Source organism: Hemicordylus capensis, chromosome 10 (genome assembly GCF_027244095.1).
Source record: "Hemicordylus capensis ecotype Gifberg chromosome 10, rHemCap1.1.pri, whole genome shotgun sequence".
Lineage (NCBI taxonomy): Eukaryota > Metazoa > Chordata > Lepidosauria > Squamata > Cordylidae > Hemicordylus > Hemicordylus capensis.
The window spans coordinates 12,574,650-12,598,494 of NC_069666.1; the positions used below are offsets into that span (position 1 = coordinate 12,574,650).

Sequence of the window (23,845 nt, forward strand, 5' to 3'; positions counted from 1 at the left end):
AATAATAAAGTTCGGTCCAGATCAAGAAGAATAGAATGTTTCCCAGGGAGAAATTAGTTCCTTGTTGATACCAAGGCTCCCATAACCAAATCTTCAGAACGCCAGTCTAGAAAGCACAGTTTTCTTTATCATGTGGAAGTTGTTGTAAGAGGAAAGAGTTCTATAGTTTTCTGCCCTCAGAAAAGCTTCTGCTTCTTCCTTCTGCAGTATATTCAAATTCCTCTAAGTTACTATTATTATTATTACGAGCCAGCATGGTGTAGTGGTTATTATTATTATTATTAATAATAATAAGGCCTGAGTTCAAATCCCCTTTCAGCCATGATACTAGCTGGGTGACTCTGGGCCAGTCACTTCTCTCTCAGCCTAACCTACTTCACAGGGTTGTTGTGAGGAGAAACTCAAGTATGTAGTACACCACTCTGGGCTCCTTGGAGGAAGAGCGGAATATAAATGTAATAATAATAATAATAGGCAAGGTGCGGAGGATATGTAAATAATCATCCCCCTTCTTTACTTAGAACTTGTAGAACCCTCTTCCAGATGGATAAAATAAACACACTTGACTATTCATATCTATGTAGCTATGGTACACCATATGGGAAGATTCTGCTGTGTCCCATATAGACCAGTATATAAACAGAGATCTGTGAAACAACCTTAAGCAAGGTCAAAATATATTAAACATACACATAAAGAATGTCTATGAACATACAAAATATACAACTGGTCACAGCAAAATACAACAAATGCAAAAATACAACAGGTAGAAAATGTGAATGTACAAAAAGTTCAAGACCAAATATTCACAGCTGGAGTACAGAACATGCAAAGTACTTCGAAGCCAGAGATGCCAAAACATGTCTTCATTCTTCACAAACTGGAAATATAAATCCCTTTATCGGTGTCCTAGGTTATCCCGCCAGTTTCGAAACAATCTTCTTCAGAAGTATATCATATCTGTATATAAACGAAAAGTATTGACACAGTGTACATTCAAAATAAACAATCTACTCTTTCAGCAAAACAAACCTTATATCCGGAACAGCCTTGCTTTATCAAGCTGCACATAACAAATGTCTGCACGAGCATGCTTGCCTCCTTAGTGAGCTCAAAGCACACTGAAGGTTAAATACACCACAGCTAAATCATCCACTTAATAACAGGTGGAGGGAATATACTCAATGTGTTCTATACTCTCAAACAGTAATCAGCCACTTATATCTGCTATGAAAAACTAGAAAAATCACAATTAACACTTAACCATGTAGGTGAGCATGTTCTAAACTTGTAGATAAACCAAGCTTCTTTTTGGAGAAGAATCCTCTGAATATCCTGCTTCTCAAAGGAACATGGTGAATATTTAAATAAAACAAAAACCTGAGATCATCCAGTGGATGAGACTTATCCACAAAATGTTGAACTAATGGAGCATCCAGTACCTTAATCTTAATCCTTGACCTATGTTCAAGTGTATGAGTCTTAATAGCTCTAGTACTGATCCCAATGTACCATAAATCAAATGGACAGATCACAACATATACAGTCCATTTGGTTTTACAATTAGTGAAAAAGTTTAAAAGAAGACGTTTCCTCGTACTTGGATCACAATATTCAGTAGTCTGAAGACCCAAAGGACAAGCTACCTTGCGGAACATCTTTCTCCAATGATTTCTTAAGAAAATCTAAATGGGTCAAAAAATTCCTCAAACTTTTAGTTTTCCTAAACGCCACAATTGGGACATTACTGCACCCTGGCACATCCGCAATTAGATGCCAATGTCTATAAATCACCTTTTTAATCTTGTAAGATAAAGGAGTATAATCATTGGACCATACTAACTGGTCCAGTTGTTTCTTAGGTTGATCCTGAAGTAACTCACATTCAGGCATATAGAGCCTGAATGTGAATTTGGTAGCTGAGAATGTATATACAGTATGTAGATATAACAGCATGTTAATTACACATTGACCAGTGTCTAACAGTGTAATGTCTAGGTATGATATATCAGATGCAAGTTACCGTGCAAACTGGGTTACTTTTCTGCAACTTAATGCCCGTATTTTACTTACAGAGGCTTATAAGGACATTTGTCCATTTGGATATGGCATTATGATTGGCCCTGGTGGTGAACCCATTGGTAAGTGACCAGTGTTTGGAACATAATTGCAGCCTAATGTTTTTCCTTAGCTCTCTTTTCTTTTGAGAATGAATCTTTATGTCAGATTTAAAAATCTCTCTACTCAGAATTCTTCATGGTCCCCATGCTGTTCCACATACTTATCATATATTTTTTAACTGTACATTGCTGTTCACATTCCCAAAGTGGCTTATGGACTAAATCATATGGGTTCTGCATCGTGCAGAGTGATCTCAGTGAACCTTCTAGAGCTCGAGTGAAGGAGCTGGCATCGTTCTGAAGGGGAGAGGCTTAACTCTCTGCAGTGCCATGGTGAAATCTTTTTACTACTATGGCGGCAGCAGCAGTGAAAATGTTGACTGAAAGATTTCCTCCTCAAAAAAGAGAGGTGACTTTAAATAAAGGAGAATCAGTGATACATATGAACTGCCAAGATTATTTCAATAAATGGCTTCATCAGAGGTAATAAATAAAGGTTTTCCCATACCAAAAAAGTTCCATAAAAGTTTATGTTCATACAGCATGTGCCTTTAGCATGTGTGAACTAAAACTTCCAGGGAGCACCTTCCAATACAAAAGAAGGTGCAGAAATAGGCAAGAACCTGTCTCTTAAACCAATTACTTTCATCTTGCATGTATTTCTTATACGATTTGGGGACTGTTCAGCACAGGATTCACCAGTAAACATTTGTCTTTGTGTTTTGATTGATTTTGGGGTTAAGATGCTGATGAGTGCCTAGATCCAGACAACTGTAAAAATGGGCAATGCATCAACACAGATGGTTCCTTCCGCTGCGAGTGCCCCTTTGGTTACGTAATTCACGGATCTGAATGTGTCGGTAAGTAATGGCATCACTCTTGATTTCATCATTTGCTTTAGTTTGCTTCCACAATGCAAGTACTGAGTAAAATACAGCCTAGTATTATTAAATTGCACGAGAATTCCTCTTTAAGTGTGTGCTTAGATTCAGATGGCAACCTTGCAAACCCAATTCCAACTTTGAAAGAGTGAGACAAGGTTGTATCTTGGCTCCCTTCTTATTTAATTACTACGTCGACCATTTTAATTAAACAGTTGGAGAATTCTGATACCCACGCCCTGAAACTTGCAGATAAGAGGGTTCTGATTCTGATGTACGCAGATGATGCAGTTATTCTCTCTCAAAACCAGGGTAGGTCTCAAGAGCTCTAAATGTCCTTGCTCTGCATTGCAAGGAGGAACAGCTAGTGATTAATTATTCCAAACTGAAAATTCTGTGTTTTAGTAGTAGAGCAAGAAAATCCACTTGGTCTCTGAATAGAGCAAGTGAAGTAAATTAAATATCTGGGTGTGGTCTTTCAGCAAAATGGTGGGAAATCTGCGCATACAAAAATGGTTTCTGAAACGGCAAGATGCAGTGCAGCAGCAATACAGTGATTTTACAAAGCCCAAGGTGGTGGTTTCATCCCTGCAGCTTTAGAACTGTATTCAGCTAAAATAATTCCTCAGCTCTTGTATGGTATCCAACTAGGTTCATATACCAATTTTGTAATGCTAGAGAGGATTCAGTCCAGTTTTTTGAGAGCTGTGGTACACCGAGATGTACACCCAATGTGGTCTTATGCATGGAGGCTGCCTTTTAAAGACAGAGGCACTGGCATGGCTTTTAATTCTTTATTATTGGTTTAAAATACATCTGTGTCCGGTTGGACTTATCCCTGTGTTTCTCACGGTAGACCCACAGCCGGCATGGAGCTTAACAGTGATCAATAAGCTTCGCTCTATAGGTTTATCTCCTGAACTATTACTGGAAAAGGGTCTAGTGAACGCAAAAAAAGTAACACACCAGCGGTTAGAAGATACTGAGACTCAAAATGATTGGGCTTGTTTACCTGAGTATTATAAAGTAATAAAGATTAGGTTGGGCTTTTCGTATTTATCTACAATTGCTTCCCATAAATTTCATTGGCAAAGGGAAGTTAATTCTTATATTTATTTTTGTGTGTGTGTATATCTCTGTTGTTTGGTCTACGATCGTAAATAAAATATTGATTGATAGAGATAAGAATGCATGCCTCCCTGATGGCAAAGGGAAGTTAATTCTTGTATTTATTTATTTTTGTGTGTATATCTCTGTTGTTTGGTCTATGACCGTAAATAAAATATTGATTGATATGCCTTTCCTCATTTTTTTTAAAACCAGGCATTTTTATTCTGAATTCTCTGCAGATTGTTGGAATTACAGGTTTCAGACTACTATAACACATATTGTGCTTCTGTGGTGTTCTTGTTTTGTAATTATTCCCAGATACTGATGAGTGCTCTGTAGGAAGCCCGTGTGGAAATGGAACTTGTAAGAATATTATTGGCAGTTTTGAATGTACCTGTGAGGAAGGGTTTGAGCCGGGACCAATGGTGACATGTGAAGGTAAGTGCCGTTGTTCCCTTCAGGCAGGGATGAGTGGACTTCTTCATGAGTCATGTTAATTTCAGACATCTGGGAAGTATGCTGTCTCCTGTCTTCATGATGGGAGCCACAGGGGCTTGTGCTGTTGCCCTGCATATGAAAAGCATAGGGGACAGATAACAAATATAATCTGCCACATCTCCTGGCCTTACAGAGACTCTGAATTAAACTGTTTCTTTACAGAAGTGGAAAGAAGTAAAATAACAAATGTTTCATGTCATGTGGGCTCTTGGTATTACTATGAGACACACTCTTTCCTCCCCTGGCCTACTTCTACACCTACACCTTCTTCCCACTGATCCTGGAAGGTCTGAGAAAGATTTTGCTCAAGAAGTTGACTTTGAACAGAAGGATTTGAAGAAATAACATAAGAACAGCCCTGCTGGATCAGGCCCAAGGCCTATCTAGTCCAGCATCCTGTTTCACACAGTGGCCCACTAGATGCCTCTGGAGAGCCCATAGGTGAGGGCATGCGCTCTCTCCTGCTGCTGCTTCCCTGCAACTGGTATTGAGAGTCATCATGCCTCTGAGGCTGGAGGTGGCCATAGCTAACAGACTAGTAGCCATTGTCCTCCATGAATATTTCCAAGCCCCTTTTAAAGCCATGCAAGCTGGTGGCCATCACCACATCCCATGGTGAAGAATTCCATAGATTAATTATGTGTTGTGTGAAAAAGTGCATCCTCTTGTCGGTCCTAAATTTCCCAACCTTCAGTTTCATGGGATGACCCCTGTTTCTAGTGTTGTGTGAGAGAGAAATTTCTCTGTCCACCCTCTCCACTCCATGCATGATTTTTATACACCTCGATCATGTCTCCCCTTAATTGCCTCTTTTCTAAGGTAAAGAGCCCCAGATGCTGTAGCCTAGCCTCATAAGGAAGAAATATGACACTTTTCTCTTTTACACGGAGCTACAGTAAAGCACATCTTCCAAACAGTTACACCACAGCTAGCCTTAATTGTCAGACTCTCTCACCCAATCAGCATATGGAATCCCTACTGCCCAATCACCACAGTGCTTTTGCTATTCAATACATTACCTATTCAATGCATCTTAACACAAACATAAATACAAACCAATATTTTTAATTGATATTCTAGAACAAATGAAAACACCCACACCTTTCATCCCACAAGAAACTCTGGAACATGTTGTCTCCAGGGCATCTGATGTCCCTTAATCCTCAGGCATTTGAGGAACCTACATGTTCCAGAGTTCCTTGTTGACCTGTACGTGATGAGCTCAGTTTACATTCTGAACTAGAGAAGAGCATCTTGGGGAAATGCCGGCACTCAGTTGGTAATGCAGCCAAGTATTAGCTGGAAAATTTTGTATTCCAAACCAGGTAAACATGAACTTCAGTGATGTCATTACTTAATAGCAATGGAACATTTTGGAAATGAGAGGTGGTGATGGAAACCAACTCCGCTAATTTGGAAATTCTTGAGCCATTATGAGTCAAGCCCAAACTCAACTTCATTTATAATGGCTTGGCCCCAGTATTAGGGTTCCCAGCCAAAGGCCATTGCAGCTGGGGATGCTGCGAGTTGTAGTGAACAACGCCTGGGAATCCCTGTTAGAGGGAACATTGCTTGGCTCCATCCTTTCATTTGCCAGTTTTCCTTATTCCCACAATAACCAGTTTTAAGTGGGGGAAAGGAAAATGGCACCTGAGAGGGCAGGCAAAAGCCTAGTACTCTTTCTCCATTCAGTTGAGGTTTCTAAGTTTCTGACTCTCTAATGAAGACTTCTGGGCATGCTCAGAGCCTACATTACAGACTTGGGGAGTGTAGGTTTTTTCAGTTCTTTCTGATACTTTGACTGGGAGAATAAAAACCTCCAGTTCCCAGAATTCTCATTAGCGATTCAGGCTCTGAGCATACTCAGAGGCTTTCATTGCAGAAGCTTAAGGACTTAGAAAGAGCCCTTGGATTTTGCCTGCCCTCTTGGCTGCCATTTCCCCTTCTCTCCTCTTCAACCCTTGAAACCTAGTGCACTTGGGTACAGGGGAAAGGGAGGTAGTCAGCTGGCTGGTGATTCTAGAGCGTCCCTTCCCAAACTTTGTGGGACACTTGGAAAAGCTTGGGACTTTCTCTCCAAGAATTCTCCAAAATTTTCTCCAAGGGTTCTCTAAAACAGTTCAGAAAGACCTAGCCAATTTCAAATCAGGAAGAGTGGGTTTTGGCCCTCAGTAATGTACTGGGGACACAGTGAGGGTGGAAGAAGGAGCCATTGCAAAGGATTAAGGAGGTTGATGATCTGACCATAGGAATGAAATAGAGAGCGAGAGAGCTATTTTATCAGAGGCAATCTGAATTGATTGAAGAGAGTAGAGAAAGCAAAAGCATGGCTGGTACCAAAATTCTGCAAGGTTTGGCAGTTGCTGGGATCCATGCATGGTTGAAGGCATTGAGCCAGGCCCAACATCCAGCATGATCCTATTCCCCTCCATTTACGGTTCTTCTGGTGTTTGGGAGATCAGCAAGGAGTGTAGATTAAGGAATGTAGAAATGAAAAATGGCGCACTGTTGGTCAGAAGGGGCAGATCTCTTGTTTGGGCAGTGAGGAGCATAGAAGGTTCTTTCTTGGAGGGGCTCATGAAAATCTGGAGCTGGTTTCTTTGAAAAGGAGAGAAAGTATAAAGGGATACAGCAGTTAATGCTGCTTTTCAAAATCAATATTTCATTTTGGATCTTTTTGTTTTTGATAAAGACATAAACGAATGTGCTCAGAATCCTCTCCTTTGTGCCTTCCGATGTGTGAATACATATGGATCCTATGAATGCAAATGTCCTGCTGGCTACATCCTCAGAGAAGACAGAAGAATGTGCAAAGGTAAGGTTCCTAGAGAAGCTGTGGTGGTTGCAGTGATGATTATTTAGAAATGTTCTGATGGCAACATCGTGCTAAATCAGTTGGAAGTGCATTAGTCAGAATCTTCTCTTAACCAAACTCCTGTGGATTTTTTGTGTGAGGATAAAATTATTTTTATCTTCCAGAGCAGTAGCTTCTATTTGATGACAATCATAAGATGCTTCTTCCTTAAAGAGAACGAGACAAAGATAAAATTTAATAGTTATGTATAGGTTCCAGTGGGTTATAGGTTCCAATCTTGTGCATCTGTGGGTGTACAAGTAACAAACACATCCTTCTCCTCTTCCCATATCAGACTATTTTGATTTGGGGTGAATGCTGCCCAAATTTCAGAATTTCCCCAAATTGGAATTGTATGTTGGGAAACTGGGGGAATTCATGAAAAATTAACTACTGAGTCACATTCACTTACACTCTTTTCTGAATGACATTTAAGACATTGCCTCACATGACAAATCATAGTGCCACATCTTCAGTAGGAGATTCCCACAGCCTATTATATGTTCTCCCCATCTCTCCAGGCTCTTAATGAAAACTCACAGTGTCAGCCCAGGGAGTTAATGGCAAGAAAGCAGTTTTACTTTCACAGTGATTTTTATGGCAAACTTCTACATAGCAAGCTTTATTTCTAATAACAGAAAAATAAAACCTAGATAGTTGCTATCTCATATACAAGTATAGGAGAGAGTGTATTAGTACTGCATCCCATGATTTCATCAAATAAATCAAACCTAAATAACTAGTACCCCTATCCAAAATCAACAGCATAAACATGGCACATGTCAATTGAATACAGGTTGCCTGTTGTGCATACACATTTTTCTGGTGTACACATCTTTCTAAATGCCTACAAAGCCAAGGTTATTGTTTTATATAAATGCAGCAGACATCTGACCAAGTTAGTCAGTACTGAGCCCGTTGCAATTAATGGGAATTAAGTTAATCATGACTAACTTGTCTCATTCATTTTAAAGGTGCTTAGTCATAACTAATTAGTCTGGATGTTGCCCAGTGATATTTTGTATTTTTTGCTTTTGAAAATTCTAAAAACATTCATTTTGGGGGCAAATATATACTGCATAATGTTTTCAGATCAGAATGAGTGTGAAGAAGGAATTCATGACTGTGACTCAAAGAACATGGAGTGTAAAAACCTGATTGGCACATATATGTGCATATGTGGCCCTGGATATCAACGCAGACCAGATGGTGAAGCTTGCATAGGTAAGGAAATCCAGTTAAATATTCTGGAAATCCAGTTTTAAAAAGCTGATTCAGGTTCATGTCCAGGAAAAAAATCTGGAAAATGCTTGAAGAATTCAGGAAAGGCTTCCCTGTTTGGCTTCATAGCCAATATCATAGTGTAAAAGAAAGTCATCTGACCTAAGGGGCCAATTGCATGATTTCCAGAAAGAAGATTATCCTTATCTCCTCCCAGGAACAGATGAACATGTCGATGTTGCGTGTAAACAGTTAATATATGTTATTTACTGTCTGCTGTACTTGTGAACATGTAATCCTATAAAATTGGGTAGCAGTTCACAGGACACTTGGGGAACCATAACTGAGTAATGAACCTAGAGCATAGATGTACTAGTTCTATTGAAGATTTTCTTTGTAGCGGGGAGTGATCCAGTATTTAGAACCTCTTAGCCTTTAAAAGGCTAAGAAGTTCTCATTCTAGTGAAGCATATATAAGAAGGGAGCTAAACAGTGATCTACACATGTTTGTAAACAAAATAAAATGAAGATCCTCGGCCCTCTAAGATAATCTGTGAATATCACTAAAGTGTAGCCCTCTTCAGTCATTAAAAAAAGCAGGGGCACTGAACTCTCATACAGCATCCTGAAAGTGAGCCTGCAAGCCCCACCCCCACGTTGAAATACTCAGACGTTCAGCCTCCTCACTGCCCACCACTACAGTGCTTGTCTCTTCAGGGATGGGTGGAGCTCCAGAACACATCAGGGGCCTGGACCTCACAGGTGTGCTCTCGGGCGCTGTACATGAGTACAATGCCTCTGGTTTTCTAATGTCTGAAAAGGGCTACCGTGTTGCATAAAATAATATAAATAAATGCAATAGTAATCATTTAAAATCATTTTATTTTTATCAGTATTCCCAAACTGATAGTAATATATATTTTTTTCCCAAAAGGAGTCATCTATTTATGTTGCATTTTAATGTACATTTTAGAATAAAAAGTTTTGTTCTTTATGTATATGTAGTATTACATAAACTAATGGTTGTATTGTTTTTCTCAGTTCTTAACATTAAATTTTCTACTTTAGGAAGTTTTTATTGAAAAAGCGGTATATCCAGATCATTGTTATTAACAACACAACCATGCACAACAACATAACATGCATTGGCTGGGAAAGGGGAGGAGGAAGTGGGGAACAGAGAGCGAGTCCCATGCACCATAATAAGCATCTTTATAAATTTAAAGATATTAATTTTGGCATGTGCTTAAAAATATACAGATGAGAATGAATGCCAGACGAAACCTGGGATCTGTGAAAATGGACGCTGTGTGAATACAGTAGGAAAGTACCGATGCGAATGTCATGATGGTTTCAACGCCAGTGCAGATGAGACTGAATGCATAGGTAGGTGTTACAGTCAGATGAAGGTGGAGGGACTCCGAGGCAGTAATTATTTATTTCTTTTGTGTGCACCATCTCTCAGAAAACGTGTTAAATATTAATTGAGCACATTAAATTCTGTTGAAATTCATTGTGTGGATACTTGTTTAATGGTCAGCAGGTGGAGCCGTTTGGCATGTTGAAATGAGAGCTTTCGTTAAGGGAACAGCAAAAGAAGGGTCCCTAAAACTGTCTGGGCAGTAAAATTGTGCACAAATTATGGGAGATGGGGTGCATTGGGCTACTTCAAACATGCCTGAACATTTGATCAGTGGCATTGAATGTACAAACTAACCCCATCAAAAAGTATTGTGCCTGAGATTACTTTTAAATGTCATGAAAATTATAGCTATGGCTCATTCATAAATGTAAGTCAACATTTTACAAGTAAACCATCAACAGAAGCTCAGTAATAAGTGACGAATGTACATATATGAACTACCCATTTGTATTTTTACTGCTGCACACGAATATGACCGCTGCTCTGTAAGTATAGGTATGTACACCCCTTTGTTCGTCAAATCTCAAGTACCCAATAAACGTCCTTTACACAGCAATCACATTTCCTTCACCAAAACAGTAATGCCAAACAAATGAAGCTGTAGCTTGGCTTTATAAGAGGATCTGGCTTATATGACCATTAATCTGCTTCTGTGTTTATATCAACCAGTACTGACTAACTGTTCTTTGGGATCTTCTAACTCTGATTATTCATTTCTTCATCTTCTTTCTCTGGGTTCAATCACAAAGGTAAAAATCATAGGATTGTTCTCCACTAAATGCCTTTTCTTTGTTTCCCCTTAGACATCCTCTTCTCTTTCTTACTGCTGCCTGGCTTTCATTCTCCTTGCTACAATCCCTAAATATAGCTAAGTATGCTCTTCTTTCTTTTATACTCTTTTTCCAGAGCCCCCTGCCCCTACAGAACCTGGTAATCACTACTGACATTTTGCAAGTGACATTAATTTGCTTTGCAGACAACAGAGAAGGCTACTGTTTCACGGAAGTCCTACAGAGTATGTGTCAGATTGGATCAAGCAACAGGAACCCCGTGACCAAATCTGAATGTTGCTGTGATGGTGGGCGAGGATGGGGACCCAACTGTGAGATCTGCCCCTTCTTGGGCACTATAGCTTTCAAAAAACTTTGTCCTTATGGCCGTGGATACACAACCACTGGAGCAGGTATATCTGCATATCTTGAAATTGGTGGGGATGAGAAGCGTTTAGAACAAAGACTGGTTTGTTCTAAACACAAAATAGGTGTTAAGATGAACACAGTGAATGGCTTATGGGTGAATATGTATAGTATTCATAAGCATTTGTATAGCTAACAAGGTGACATGAGCCACAGGGGTAAACCACACATTACACACAAATGTGTTCTACCTGTAACATGGCAGCCCTTTTATTGTTTGAAAAGCTGCTTCAGGTGGGGATGGCTGAGAGTGAAGAAGCAGTTGTTGTGCCATTGAGTTGGTGTCAACTCCTGGCGACCACAGAGCCCTGTGGTTGTCTTTGGTAGAATACAGGAGGGGTTTACCATTGCCATCTCCCACACAGTATGAGATGATACACCTTTCTGTATCACTACTGCCCGATATAGGAGTTGCCCATAGACTGGGAAACATACCAGCAGGGATTCGAACCAGCAACCTCTTGCTACCTAGGCAAGTTACTTCCCCGCTGCGCCATTAGGTGGCTGAAGGCACTTAATCTTTTCCGTGCCTGCAGTTTCCTCGCTCCAAACCTCCCTCTCCTCAAATGTTTGTTCAAACAACAAGGAAAGACCATCAGGCTACAGTGACATGCATTTGCACTGAATGTGTAATTCGAGCAACAGTCTAGCAGATGATGCTGGCTCAAGGATCCAATTGCCAGCACTGGTCAAAAGAGGACTTCTTGGGTAACCACTGCATGCCCATTCAGAGAGGAGTACTGATTTCTAGGTAACAGGTGGATGAGGGAAAGGCAACTGTGTCTGATGCTTTCACCCAAGAAAAGTGACTAGGACCGTTCTAGGGTCTCTCTTTCGCATCAGGTGACCCTGCAGATATCTTCTGCTACAGCTGTCAATAGAAGGGACTATCCCCTCCCAAGGCCACATTGCTCAACATGCTCTTGTAGCTCAAGAACAGCAAAGTCCAAAGGCAGAACTGGAGGGTTCATGCTCTAAAGGCAAGGGCAAAGCAATAGAGGGTGGATTTATTTATTTAACACATTTTAATACCACCCAAAATGCAAGTTCTCTGGGTGGATGCCAGAAAGTAGTAGAAGAGGATAGGCAATGAGTTGTTTGAGCCAGGGGCTGGTGACACTGAGCATGTGTAGAGGAACAGAAGGCTGCTGGGAATGGTAGCCAGGGCTCCTGGTGAGTGTGAAGGTAGCTGGCTCTCATCATTCTGGGAATGCAGGGAGGAAAAAAGGCCCATTCAGACATTATGTTCAACACTCGTACAACAAATGTACAGTGTACACAGGTACAGATCTATACACAAGTACAGTCATTCATGTGTTATGTTGAATGCAGGTACAGCTGTACACTTCCTACCTGTACCATGCATTTGAAGGGCCTGTATTAGGTTCAGGACTAAAATGAACATAGGTATAGTAATTCACACAAACACATGTATGAGTGTACAGACATCTGTACACTCATACAGCAGAATGTCTGAATCAGGCTAATGAAGGAAACCTTGTAAGAACCAGGGCTGAAACCTTTAATTAATTGGAAAACACATTTTTGAAAAAGTTAATTATTTTTGATACAAGTACTTTCCAAAACTGCAGGTAGCAGATGCTATCTTAAGAAGAGTAATTCCCCCTTCACTCTCATTCAGGAGGGAATGCTTCTCCTAAAATGACCTCTGCTGTGACTATCTAAAAAACAAACTAGGTTTTCTTCAATTTTTTTTTTGCTTCCATCATATGCAAATATATGCTGATTTATTCAAACAATTGATTAAAACTCATTTAATTAATTAGATTTCTTTCATCAGACAGCAGTCCTAATTAGAATTTTACATGCTACATAGCCTGTGCTAGTGCTTCCAAGGTCCACACTGCAAGTGTGGGGGTGGTGTGTCATTTTTCACAGTATACCCAAAATAAAAAAATCTCAGGGCTGTTAGGGAGCAGAGTCCTTTCATAATAGTTACTTTCTGCAATTATAGTCCTTACTTCCATTTTTTTGTGACTGTGTACAACTAAGCTAGAGATCTAGACCCTTTGATTGCTGAGCTCTGCAACAGCATTGAAGCAGAAATCCTCTTTACTTCAGTGTGTTCCTACTTTGTTGAGGTGCCCTCAAAAAATGACCCCTCTTCCTGCCTGTTTAGACTGGTGGCAGCAGGGGGTGCAGATATTGCTTAGGGGTCAGAGCATGGTCATAAAACACATGGTGTGATTCCCAAGTCTAGCTGGGAGAAGAAATGTAAAGGCTACAGCCCAATGCATCACTTGGGACGTAAGCCAAGTAGAAAGAAGGTCAGGGTTTGCCAAGCTTGAAATGTTGGCTGCTAAGGCTGCCACTGCTCCATTAGTTTCATCTCATGTCAGGCTCTCTTGTTTCTTTTCATTATGAAATGGTACAAAATCTTCAGGTTTTTTGTTTTTTTTTACAAGCTTCCGAAATTGAAGGAGCATCTCATCATTGACAAGTTGTAGTTTTGCCCCCTACAAAAGCACAAGAATAGCACTGAACACAGGCACGCTGACTTTTTCTGTTTTGCCTTCTCTATAGTCCTATTTTTTGAATTGCAGATATTGACGAGTGCAAGGTTATCCATGATGTTTGCCAGAATGGAAACTGTATCAATGAAAGAGGATCATACCGCTGTGACTGTAAAGATGGCTACACTACAGATATAACAGGCACTCTTTGCATAGGTAAGCTTCTTCTATTTTATTAAAATGCATATCAAAATCGACACTATTTTATTTTAAGAATTTATATCATGCCTTCCCCATGTAAATAAATGGCCAAAACACCAATAAAACAACATCAGTTTAAAATATTTTAACAGGAAAACTTCAATTTAAGCAACATCAACCAAAACATCAGAACCATAGCCCAAAAAAGACCACAAAGCAGCAGTTCATCGCCCAGATGATAAAAAATACTATCCAAATTACAGCCTGTCAGAAGTTTGGTAAATAGAATCATTCTGACCTAGCATCTAAAAGATGTCGGTGAAAACAACTGGTGAACATCTGTGTGGAGATGAGTAATTCCACAAGCAAGGGGCCACAAAAAAGAGAGACTCTCTCTGGTGGATACTTACCTCACCTCCAAAAGAGGATGCAGCCTAAGAAGAGGGCTGCCAAAGATGACCTTAATGGCCAAGAAGTTCCTGTGGTAGAAGATAGCTCTTCAGCTAACCCAGTCCCAGGCCATTTGATCTTTTTACATTCAATGAATCAGCCACTGCACGGAGCAATTTTAGAATGCCTTCCAAACCGGCTATATTGTATAGGATAGCATTTGATTAAAAAACCCAAGGGTGGTATGGGGGAAAGTGGGAGGAGGTGATTTAACTGGTAACAGACTTATCAAGTGGGCTTTATAAATTGGAGAGGGATTTATCTAGGATTATTTATCTAGTAAAAAGGAAGGCTGCATGTAATTATTAATTCCACATTTTGATTAATCTCAGTGTAAAATGTTTGCTTTGTTTTACTTTAGATCTAAATGAGTGCAACCAGTCACCAAAGCCTTGCAATTTCATCTGCAAAAATACTGAAGGGAGTTTTCAGTGCTCATGTCCAAAAGGATATATTTTGCAAGAAGATGGGAGAAGCTGCAAAGGTAAATGTTGCTGAAGTGGGAAGCACTGTTTGGAGGATGTTTGGGGATAGGAATCTATGACTGCCTCACAGCATCACAGCACACTCTACAAGGTCTGCAGCCACAACAGCTGCATTCTTCACTAACGCACCATCAGAAATCTTCAAGGCATCCACCTCGGCATCGCCTTGTGCATTCACCTGACATTACAAGCTCGACTTCCATCGCTCTTCACAGGCAGCTTTGGGTAGATGTGTTCTTCTGCAGGTTCTTCCACTCCATTAGACACTGACACTCCCACCTGGGGTTCTTAGGCATGTCCCATGTGAGATGTCCTCATCCAGCAGCAGAGAAAGGAGCATTGGCTACTCACCATGAAGGCTTCTTCTTGCTGCTGGATTTGAAAACATCTCGACCCACTTGTCTGGGCTTCTGCGTCTACTGGCGTACCTTTTCTCCCCCCCCCCCCATATCTTTCTCTGTACCTTGGACTTGGCTATTCAGAACTGGGTTGCATTCTCCTTCCCAGGCTCTTAAAGTGTTGCATAATTTGCATAGTCCTGTCTTTTGAAGCATGTGGGAAGGATAACCCACGTGAGATGTCCTCAAATCCAGCAGCAACAAGAAACCTGCACGGTGAGTAATTAGTGCTCCTGTCTGCAGAAGCTAGGCTAGTCCTACTTAGTTTGTTGTCACACAGTACATTTGTGAATAAAACATTTCCAGCCAAAGCCTCAGTCATCACATGGCAGCACCTCAATCAGAAGCAGAAACTAAAAAGTATCTTGACTTTTCTTTCAGATCTTGATGAATGTGCAACCAAGCAACATAACTGCCAGTTCCTTTGTGTCAACACCATTGGGGGCTTTACTTGTAAATGCCCACCTGGGTTTACTCAACATCATTCAGCATGTATTGGTGAGTAACAGGGTGGATGGATGGATGGCTAAAATATGGTATATTTTAGTGGCTGCAGCTGGACCAGCCTAAGCTGACAGGTCTAGTCCTTTTCGCATTTTCTCCAGTGCATTCAAAGCTGGCTGATAATCAGTGTGGGCCTTTCAGCACTACATGTCCTTCACGGAAAACAGAACTACAAAAAAGGCTTGTGAGTGATGTATAGGTGCCTGGCAGAGTTCAGTCCCTGTAGCTACTTGGAAGGAGGGTTTTCCCCAAAGTTATACTGAGAGGTCAACAAACTTTGGCTTTGCTTATTAGCCAACCATTATGTCTGGTTGCCATTAGCCTGCTCCCCTCTCCATGTTCTCTGGAACGTGCAGAGAACTTGAAGGAAGGGAGGTGTGTTTTCCCTGCATTCACACTGGGTTTTTACAGAAGGTACCAGCAGTTCCTAGCTATTTCTGCCTTAAGAACATAAGAACGGCCCTGCTGGATCAGGCATAAGGCTCATCCAGTCGAGCATTCTAGACTGCATTTTGCCTTCTGCATTTGGCAGTATTTTGCCTTCTGCAAAAGTTCGCTGGAACGAAGAGAAAACACCCCTTTCCTAGCCCAAATTATTTTCCATCTTTTATATTAACTGAGGTGGAGAAGTTGAGGGCTTGCAAAGCTCATCTTTCCTTTGAGGCTGCCCTCTATGACTTCTCAGTCTCCATGCCCAGGAGAACGTTGGTAGCATCTCTAAACACAACCATATTGATGTCAGAGTAAAAATCTAGTGAGCAGGCTTTCTCAGCAAAGATCAGTCATGTATGTAGAGAAACCTTGTTTTCCATGCTTTCAGAATGAAAGGTATAGAATGGAATCTTTTCATGAGATCAGTCTTTTAATAGAGTTTTTCACGGAGTAGAGGTCATCCTGCAGTCATCTTCAAGACAGACAAAGACTGAGCAAACCAGCTGATTTAATAATTTGTGTTGCTTTTAGATAACAACGAATGTGCTTCTGATGTCAATATTTGTGGATCTAAGGGCATTTGTCAAAACACACCAGGAAGCTTCAATTGTGAATGTCAACGAGGCTTTGCACTTGACCAGACTGGAGCCAGCTGTGAAGGTACACATTTGACTCATGGCACCTTCTATCTTGTAGATAAGTTACTATATGAAGAATGGGGAAAAATTATATCTATCTATCTATCTATCTAGATATTAAAAAATTTCAGTAACATAGTGATCTTGTCACTACTAGTTCACATTCTGTCCATTTTTAAAATGTCTCTGTGCCTTATGGCTTGACTTTTGTCTAGCTATATTGAGATCCTACCATTTCTTCTCTAGCTTGTTAAATTGCCCTTTAAGAATTTTTCGTATTAAAAGTGAAATAATGAGGGAAAGAGGTGGTAGCTCATTAAGAGAACACATGCTTTGCTTGCCATCAAGCACATCAGTGCCGGGCATTTGCAGTTTAAAAGGATTTCAGGTAACACTGCTGGGAAAACTTCTGCTAGTGAAATAATGTTGAGCTAGAATAGGTAGTGTTGGGCTAGATGAACCAATGATCAGATGCAGTATAAGGTAGGGTATTCACATGTTCCCATGGGATAACTTTCTCAAGTCACTTCTGCATCTAGAAAGGAATGTAAATTTCTTGGAGTGAGAGACAGTACATACAGCTGGGTTACTGGAGACCCATGAGCTAATTCTGCAGCATTGTGGTCTTCCCACATGTACTACCCAATCCAATCAAACATTTGCATGTTTTCAGTTATGGGAGCGAAACAAATGTGTCATCTTCTGGCTTTATTTCATAATGTGAGAAATGGTTTCAAATGCGTAAAGCTAGTAGGGGTGTGCACAGACCAGTTTGCAGTCAAACCAAACTGGTCTGCCACAAACTGAGCAGTTTGATCATGAACTGCTCTGGAGCGGTTCGAGCTGGTTCATCAGTTTGACCAGCTCAGCTGGTTCACAGAGTGGCGGCTTAATCCGAATGCAGACTGAGCCACCGCAAGCAGTCCATGCACACCCTAAAAGCTAGTAGGGTGCCCAGGAGATCCAAGCTATGTAGATAGTGTTTAAAATAGATCTATACAGACATTTTCAGACAGACATGTACAGACATAGTACAAGAGCCCCTGGTGGTGCAGTGGTAAGACTGCCGCCCTGTAACCAGAAGGTTACAAGTTCGATCCTGACCAGGGGCTCAAGGTTGACTCAGCCTTCCATCTTTCCGAGGTCGGTAAAATGAGTACCCAGAATGTTGGGGGGGCAATATGCTAAATCATTGTAAACCGCTTAGAGAGCTCTGGCTATAGAGCGGTATACTGCTATTGCTATTGCTATTGCTATTTTCAGCAAGTGATAAATAAATACATAAATATCAAGAAATTAAATTTGAACCTTTTTTTTCCTGGTAGTGGACTCTAAAGTGCATAAAAGATCATGTGTCACTTTGAGCGATCTGTCCCCTCAGGTTTTACACTTTTGCCAAGAAGTACTTCCCATGTAGAAAGTTGTCAGCATTGCTTTCATATTTACCAAAGCATAGATGATCCCTAAAGGATGACAAGTTACTATTGTGAGATAATGTGTACAAGGAAAGCTGTAATGTTCATTCTGCGTTGCCTATCCCTTTGGAAGATATACAAGGCTCTGCTTATAGTACAGATATTTTTCCCAATTCATAGAATTCTACTTGTGCATTCCTTTTCTAGACGTTGATGAATGTGACGGAAATCATCGGTGCCAGCACGGTTGCCAGAACATAATTGGAGGATACAGGTGTAGCTGCCCACAAGGATATCTCCAGCACTACCAGTGGAACCAGTGTGTCGGCAAGTCTCTTTTCTTGTTATCTGAACAAAGCAGATAACTCAGCTGAGCCAAGTGCATTGAATTAGTGAGGTTGGCATTGTTTGTTGACTGAATCTTGAATGAGTAGGTTCAGAGCTGCTTACTGTATGCGATCCTGCAAAAGGCAGCAGCAGGGTCCTAGGAAGTCCCTGTGACTAACTACAAGATGAACAGGCAAGTCCTTAAGAGAAAAATTCCTGTGCAATTTACTCAGTCTATTTAGGCTTAATCTTAATTCGAAACTGAGCCATTGCTGTCATGGGAGGAACTGTTCTGTGATGGGGGGCGGGGCGGGCGTACCTATTTAAATGGACCAACCTAGTGCCAAAATGTGGTTGGCACATGGGGGTGCCACTGATCCCTCCCCAGTGCGTGATCCAGTGGGGTGCTCAGTTTATTTATTTTTTTTAGGAATTTCTGAAGTGTTTAGGCTCTTTGGTGTGTAATGAATCCTCAGAGTCATTATGAGGAAAAGTCATCACACACCAAAGAGTCTAAACACTTCAAAACTTCCTTTTAAAAAACTGAGTAATCAACTGGCTTGCAGGTTGGGGGTAGTTGGTACCCAACGTGCCCTACCTCCCAATTCACTGGGCCACCTTGGCACTACCCACAGGGAATAATAGGGCTGCTTCATGTCCCCATTATTCCCTGTGGTGAAGATAAAGGAGCAGTGCTGACTCTGCGTGCATTTCCATTGCCACTAAATTCTCCCTCAGAAGAGGGTTGTATCTGAGATGCTGGGATTGTCACCGACCACCTGCTCCAGACAGGGCCAATCAGAACTTTTCTCCTCCTACCAGGAGGGAGGGACAGTCCCCAGATCCCCAGTTCTTCGCCCTGTCTCGCTCTGGCAGGGTCCACGTTGCTGCGCTCTGTTTCTTCAGCCTTCCTAGAACTAGCCGACCCCTCGCTCCCCCCCACACCGAGATCCAAGGCCACCAGAGGGCCCAGAGGGAACAGAGGGAACAAGGAGGGGAAAGAAGGTCGCAAAAATCCAGCTCCCTGCCCAGGCTGCGACTCTCAGCCCCAGGCACATGGCAGTGGAGCCTCTTCGGGGTGAGAGGGAGGTCTCCCCCACCCTCTCGGAAGACACAGTATGCGCTCCAAATGCCGCTCCGAGTGGGTGGCAGCAACCTTGCCTCTAACCCGCGCCCAAAAGGACAAGGCAGCAAAGGAGGCCAAGTGGCACAGGGCTAAAGGGAACAAGGCAAAGGAGAATGGATCTCGCAACGCTGCCAGGTCCTCCTTTCGTGGAGGCACAGCAGCGGAGGACGTGCTCGCAACCACGGCCCTGCTGCCACCGCTGAACAATTCCAGGGGTGAGTCCCAATGCGAGTTGAGGGGGCACGTCTGATTTTCTCCCCCACCACCACCACCATGCGCTTCTGTGCTAACGCTTCCGAAGCCCTACAGGGCCAGCTGGGTGACTTCCTGGAGGTGGGGGGAGGAGGACATCCCCCTGGCTTTCATGGCTCTCTGCCTCGAAAACTGGCTAGAACTCTGCGCAATACGGAATTCGCTTAGGGAGTTCCTGCCACTACTCCAGAACTGGCATGTGCTAGCGCGGACAGACAGCACCACAGCAAAGGCGCACGTCAAGTGGCAAGGGGGGACAAGGGCCCGCTCCCTAATGCAGGAGTCCACCAGGCTCCTGACATGATCTGGGGATTGCCCCTCCCTCCTGGTAGGAGGAGAAAAGTTCTGATTGGCCCTGTCTGGAGCAGGTGGCCGGTGACAATCCCAGCATCATGGATACAACCCATACTTCTGAGGAGAATGACCTTTCAGGTAAGTGCCAACGCTTCATTCTACAATTGACCCAAAAAAACTGGCACTAGGGATGAGCCCCTGGTGGCGCAGTGGTAAAACTGCTGCCCTGTAACCAAAAGGTTACAAGTTCAATCCTGACCAGGGGCTCAAGGTTGACTCAGCCTTCCATCCTTCCGAGGTCGGTAAAATGAGTACCCAGAATGTTGGGGGCAATATGCTAAATCATTGTAAACCGCTTAGAGAGCTCCGGCTATAGAGCGGTATATAAATGTAAGTGCTATTGCTAATGCAGTCATGCTTAAGCCTTGTCACGGTCACCATTTACATCCTGAGATAAATACATAAAATTTAACACTAAAATGACTATAGGCTTTAAAAAGAGCAGGGAGAATTCATGGTGGCTTAAAGCAAAAAATCAAAAACACACAAAAGCAAAATCATATCTATAGAAAATAAATGAAGACTACACTAAATTTGACACATGAACAGCAGCAATAGAACCAAAAAAAGCACAGTTTTTCAGTTAGGGCTGCAATGCTGTACACACTTATTTGAGAAAAGATCTGATTGAAACCAAAGGTACTTATTTCTTAGTAGGCATGCATAGAATGGGTTGCATTACACAGCCTGGTAGGCAGTGATTAACATCAGAATCAAGCTATCCTCTCAACTGCCCTAACAGAGATCCCCTGCTGATAAAAAGCAAAAAGCAACATTCCTCAGGGGATTACTTATTGGGAATCTCTCCCAGCCAGCGCTTTAACTCTCCTATGCTTTAACTGCCTTAATCAAAGCCCAGCGGTTGAGCAGCATACTGACCACACATTTTGCTCCATAACTCCCACTTCTACAAGGCCTAGAGCTTAACTTTAAAATAAAAATAAAAAGAATGCTGGGAAGCCAGGGGAATGACTAAGGGAATCTCAGATTGATTTGAATCGAAACTGGGGAGATTCCATTCAAGCCCAAATTTGGCCAGGGGCAACCCGGCAGATTTGTTTCACTCGAATCGACCAGATTCGAATTGAAGCTATTCAACCTCCTCCTGACGATTTGCACATCCCTAGTGGTTTTGTTTCTTATCCAGCCTTTGGTGGTGATCTGTGTCTCTGCAGCCCAGCCAACAAAGTTGCTCATGGAGAAAGTTATTAATTACTTCAGCTCTAGGACAGGAAGAGCTGAACCTTGTGTTATGGGAACCCAATTTTTTTAATGCAAAGCAATGCAGTTCTATCACCAGTTTTTATTAGGATATTCATTTAGGGGTATTTCTAGTATCTGATTTAATTGGCCTGTTCAAATTGCGGTTCTTTCCTGGAGATAGATACAGTGACTCAAACTGTGAGAATCAGTGACCATGTGTTTGCCATTGTTTGCTTGCAAAAGCACATAAAAATGCCTTTCCTTGTTATCATTGAACTACTCTAAGGGAGGTCTCTGGTTTTAATTACACAAGAAAACTTGCTGACATTTTTACACAAATCTCCATTGGGAATGTAGATGTTTCAGCTCCGACAGTGGAATCTGACAAAAATTGCTTTCATTTTTGAAAGATTGGATTAAATTAGGAAGTAGACATATGATTTTAATTTTAATTTGCCCTTTGCATGGTTTTCTGATTTTATTATCATTGGGAATGGGGAGCCTCAAAGACCAAGAGAGTGTTGTGATCTTCTCAAGCTTATTTTGGAAAGGTCAAAATATATTTCTGTCTTTTCCAATGAACCTGATGTTTTTCAGGGTGATACACCAGATCAGTAAAGGCCCCTTTATGTAGCTTAAATGAAATCTCTGTATAGCTCTTTTTATTTTAACCAGAGATAGATGTATAATAAATACATCTTATATAATAAATTTACTGTTTTGGGCCTTTTCATAGGATTATCAATCTTTGCTCATTCTTACATTTCCCTCGTCTCAAACATATACTGTGTGCTCAAGTCAAAATTCCAGTTGCATCAAAATCAGGAATGAGCAGAATGAAGCCAGTGTCTCCAGTTGCTGGAATTGAAATGGCAAACAGATCTGGATGAAGGCACATGGCTTTCAATTCACTGTGTAGCCCACCAAAATACACTGCATCACATCTAGGCCATAGTGATCTCTGGTGATCGTGTTGCTTGGCTCCATTTTCTCTCCCAGAAAAATCTAGCCCTGCCATGATAGCTTTGTGTGAGATAAGTGATGTGGCTGTGAGTAGGCTTCCCAGGTTAAGACTCTAAATCTGCTTTGCTTCTGTTCCAGATGAAAATGAATGCCTCAGTGCACATATCTGTGGTGGAGCATCTTGCCACAACACTTTGGGAAGCTACAAATGCATGTGCCCTACTGGATATCACTTCGAGCAGTTCAGTGGAGCATGCCAAGATGTAAATGAGTGTGGCTCTTCACAAGCACCCTGCAGCTACGGCTGCTCAAACACAGAAGGTGGCTATGTCTGTGGATGCCCACCTGGGTACTTCAGAGTAGGACAAGGGTAAGAGGGCTTTCACTTTAAGAGTGTCAGGTTTTAAATATGGAGGACATGGCCTACTTAGACTTCTCCTGAGTATAATAAAAAACAGCAGATGCTATGGGTGAGTTAACCAGAGGAACGATACATAAGTCGAGGCTTCCACCGTTTGTGAAGGCTGTGTCCACAGCAGCAGTGAGGCACAGCCAGGAGGAGGAGAAAGGAATTTGTGTTGAATTGCCTGGTTCATGCATGCATGTGCAGCCCTTGATTTTCCATCAGTCAGTCACCTACTGCTTTAGGATTCCTCAGTTTTTGCATGTCCAAATGGATTTCTGACATTAAATGCCCCATTAGCAGCGACGCTCATTTGAAAATACAACTCTAATATATTCAAATCATTGTGCTTCACCGTCTATGGCTAGTCAAAATCTTATTGAGCGTACTTCCCACTCACTTACTGAATAAACAGTATAATGCGTGAAACCCAAAGTCAACATAAATACAAGGAGAATCTAGCCACCAGGATCCAAAACGAATGTTATAGATTGTGATAAGAGTGCTTTGATGAACCTTCTTTTGTCTTTCTCAATTTCCTAGGCATTGCGTTTCTGGAATGGGACTGGGCAAGGGTCATGGCCAGGACTTACCAATGAGTGGTGAAGTAGATGACAATTCACTTTCTCCAGAAGCATGCTATGACTGCAAGATCAATGGCTATCCTAAGAGAGGAAGGAAACGGCGAAGCACAAATGAAACAGATGCTCTTGAGGCAGAGGTAACTTGCCTGGGATGGGGTGGGACGTCTGTCTGTTTCCAAAAGATTCTTTCATACTGTGAGGTGATTTTATGCTCCAGATTCAACATCATCATCATCATTCTTAATTTGTCATGTAACTTTGTGTTGAATTGCCTGGTTTGTGCATGCATGTACAACCCTTGATTTTCCATCAGTTAGTCACCTACTGCTTTAG

The 23,845-nt window shown here is 41.7% G+C and overlaps 1 protein-coding gene and 1 long non-coding RNA gene across 3 annotated transcripts in view; one reads left to right on the forward strand and one right to left on the reverse strand.

Annotated features, from left to right (window-relative positions):
- FBN1 (fibrillin 1) overlaps positions 1 to 23,845 on the forward strand; it is a 216,762-nt gene that overhangs the window by 187,270 nt on the left and 5,647 nt on the right. The window contains exons 52-65 of one of the 2 annotated variants that reach the window (XM_053271937.1): positions 2,076 to 2,141; positions 2,864 to 2,980; positions 4,430 to 4,549; positions 7,302 to 7,424; positions 8,556 to 8,687; positions 9,945 to 10,070; positions 11,084 to 11,290; positions 13,868 to 13,993; positions 14,790 to 14,912; positions 15,693 to 15,809; positions 16,779 to 16,907; positions 18,508 to 18,627; positions 22,664 to 22,895; positions 23,472 to 23,649. In XM_053271937.1, the coding sequence (XP_053127912.1) occupies positions 2,076 to 2,141; positions 2,864 to 2,980; positions 4,430 to 4,549; positions 7,302 to 7,424; positions 8,556 to 8,687; positions 9,945 to 10,070; positions 11,084 to 11,290; positions 13,868 to 13,993; positions 14,790 to 14,912; positions 15,693 to 15,809; positions 16,779 to 16,907; positions 18,508 to 18,627; positions 22,664 to 22,895; positions 23,472 to 23,649 (1,916 nt within the window). Of the gene's footprint in view, positions 1 to 2,075; positions 2,142 to 2,863; positions 2,981 to 4,429; positions 4,550 to 7,301; positions 7,425 to 8,555; positions 8,688 to 9,944; positions 10,071 to 10,910; positions 10,980 to 11,083; positions 11,291 to 13,867; positions 13,994 to 14,789; positions 14,913 to 15,692; positions 15,810 to 16,778; positions 16,908 to 18,507; positions 18,628 to 22,663; positions 22,896 to 23,471; positions 23,650 to 23,845 lie in introns of those variants that run through there. The other variant, XM_053271938.1, reaches the window with a different exon arrangement.
- On the reverse strand, positions 661 to 7,295 carry LOC128334771 (uncharacterized). The gene is made up of 3 exons (XR_008311395.1): positions 6,947 to 7,295; positions 4,506 to 4,678; positions 661 to 960 (listed from the first exon to the last, which is right to left on the reverse strand). It is a non-coding gene; the product is annotated as an uncharacterized LOC128334771 (long non-coding RNA).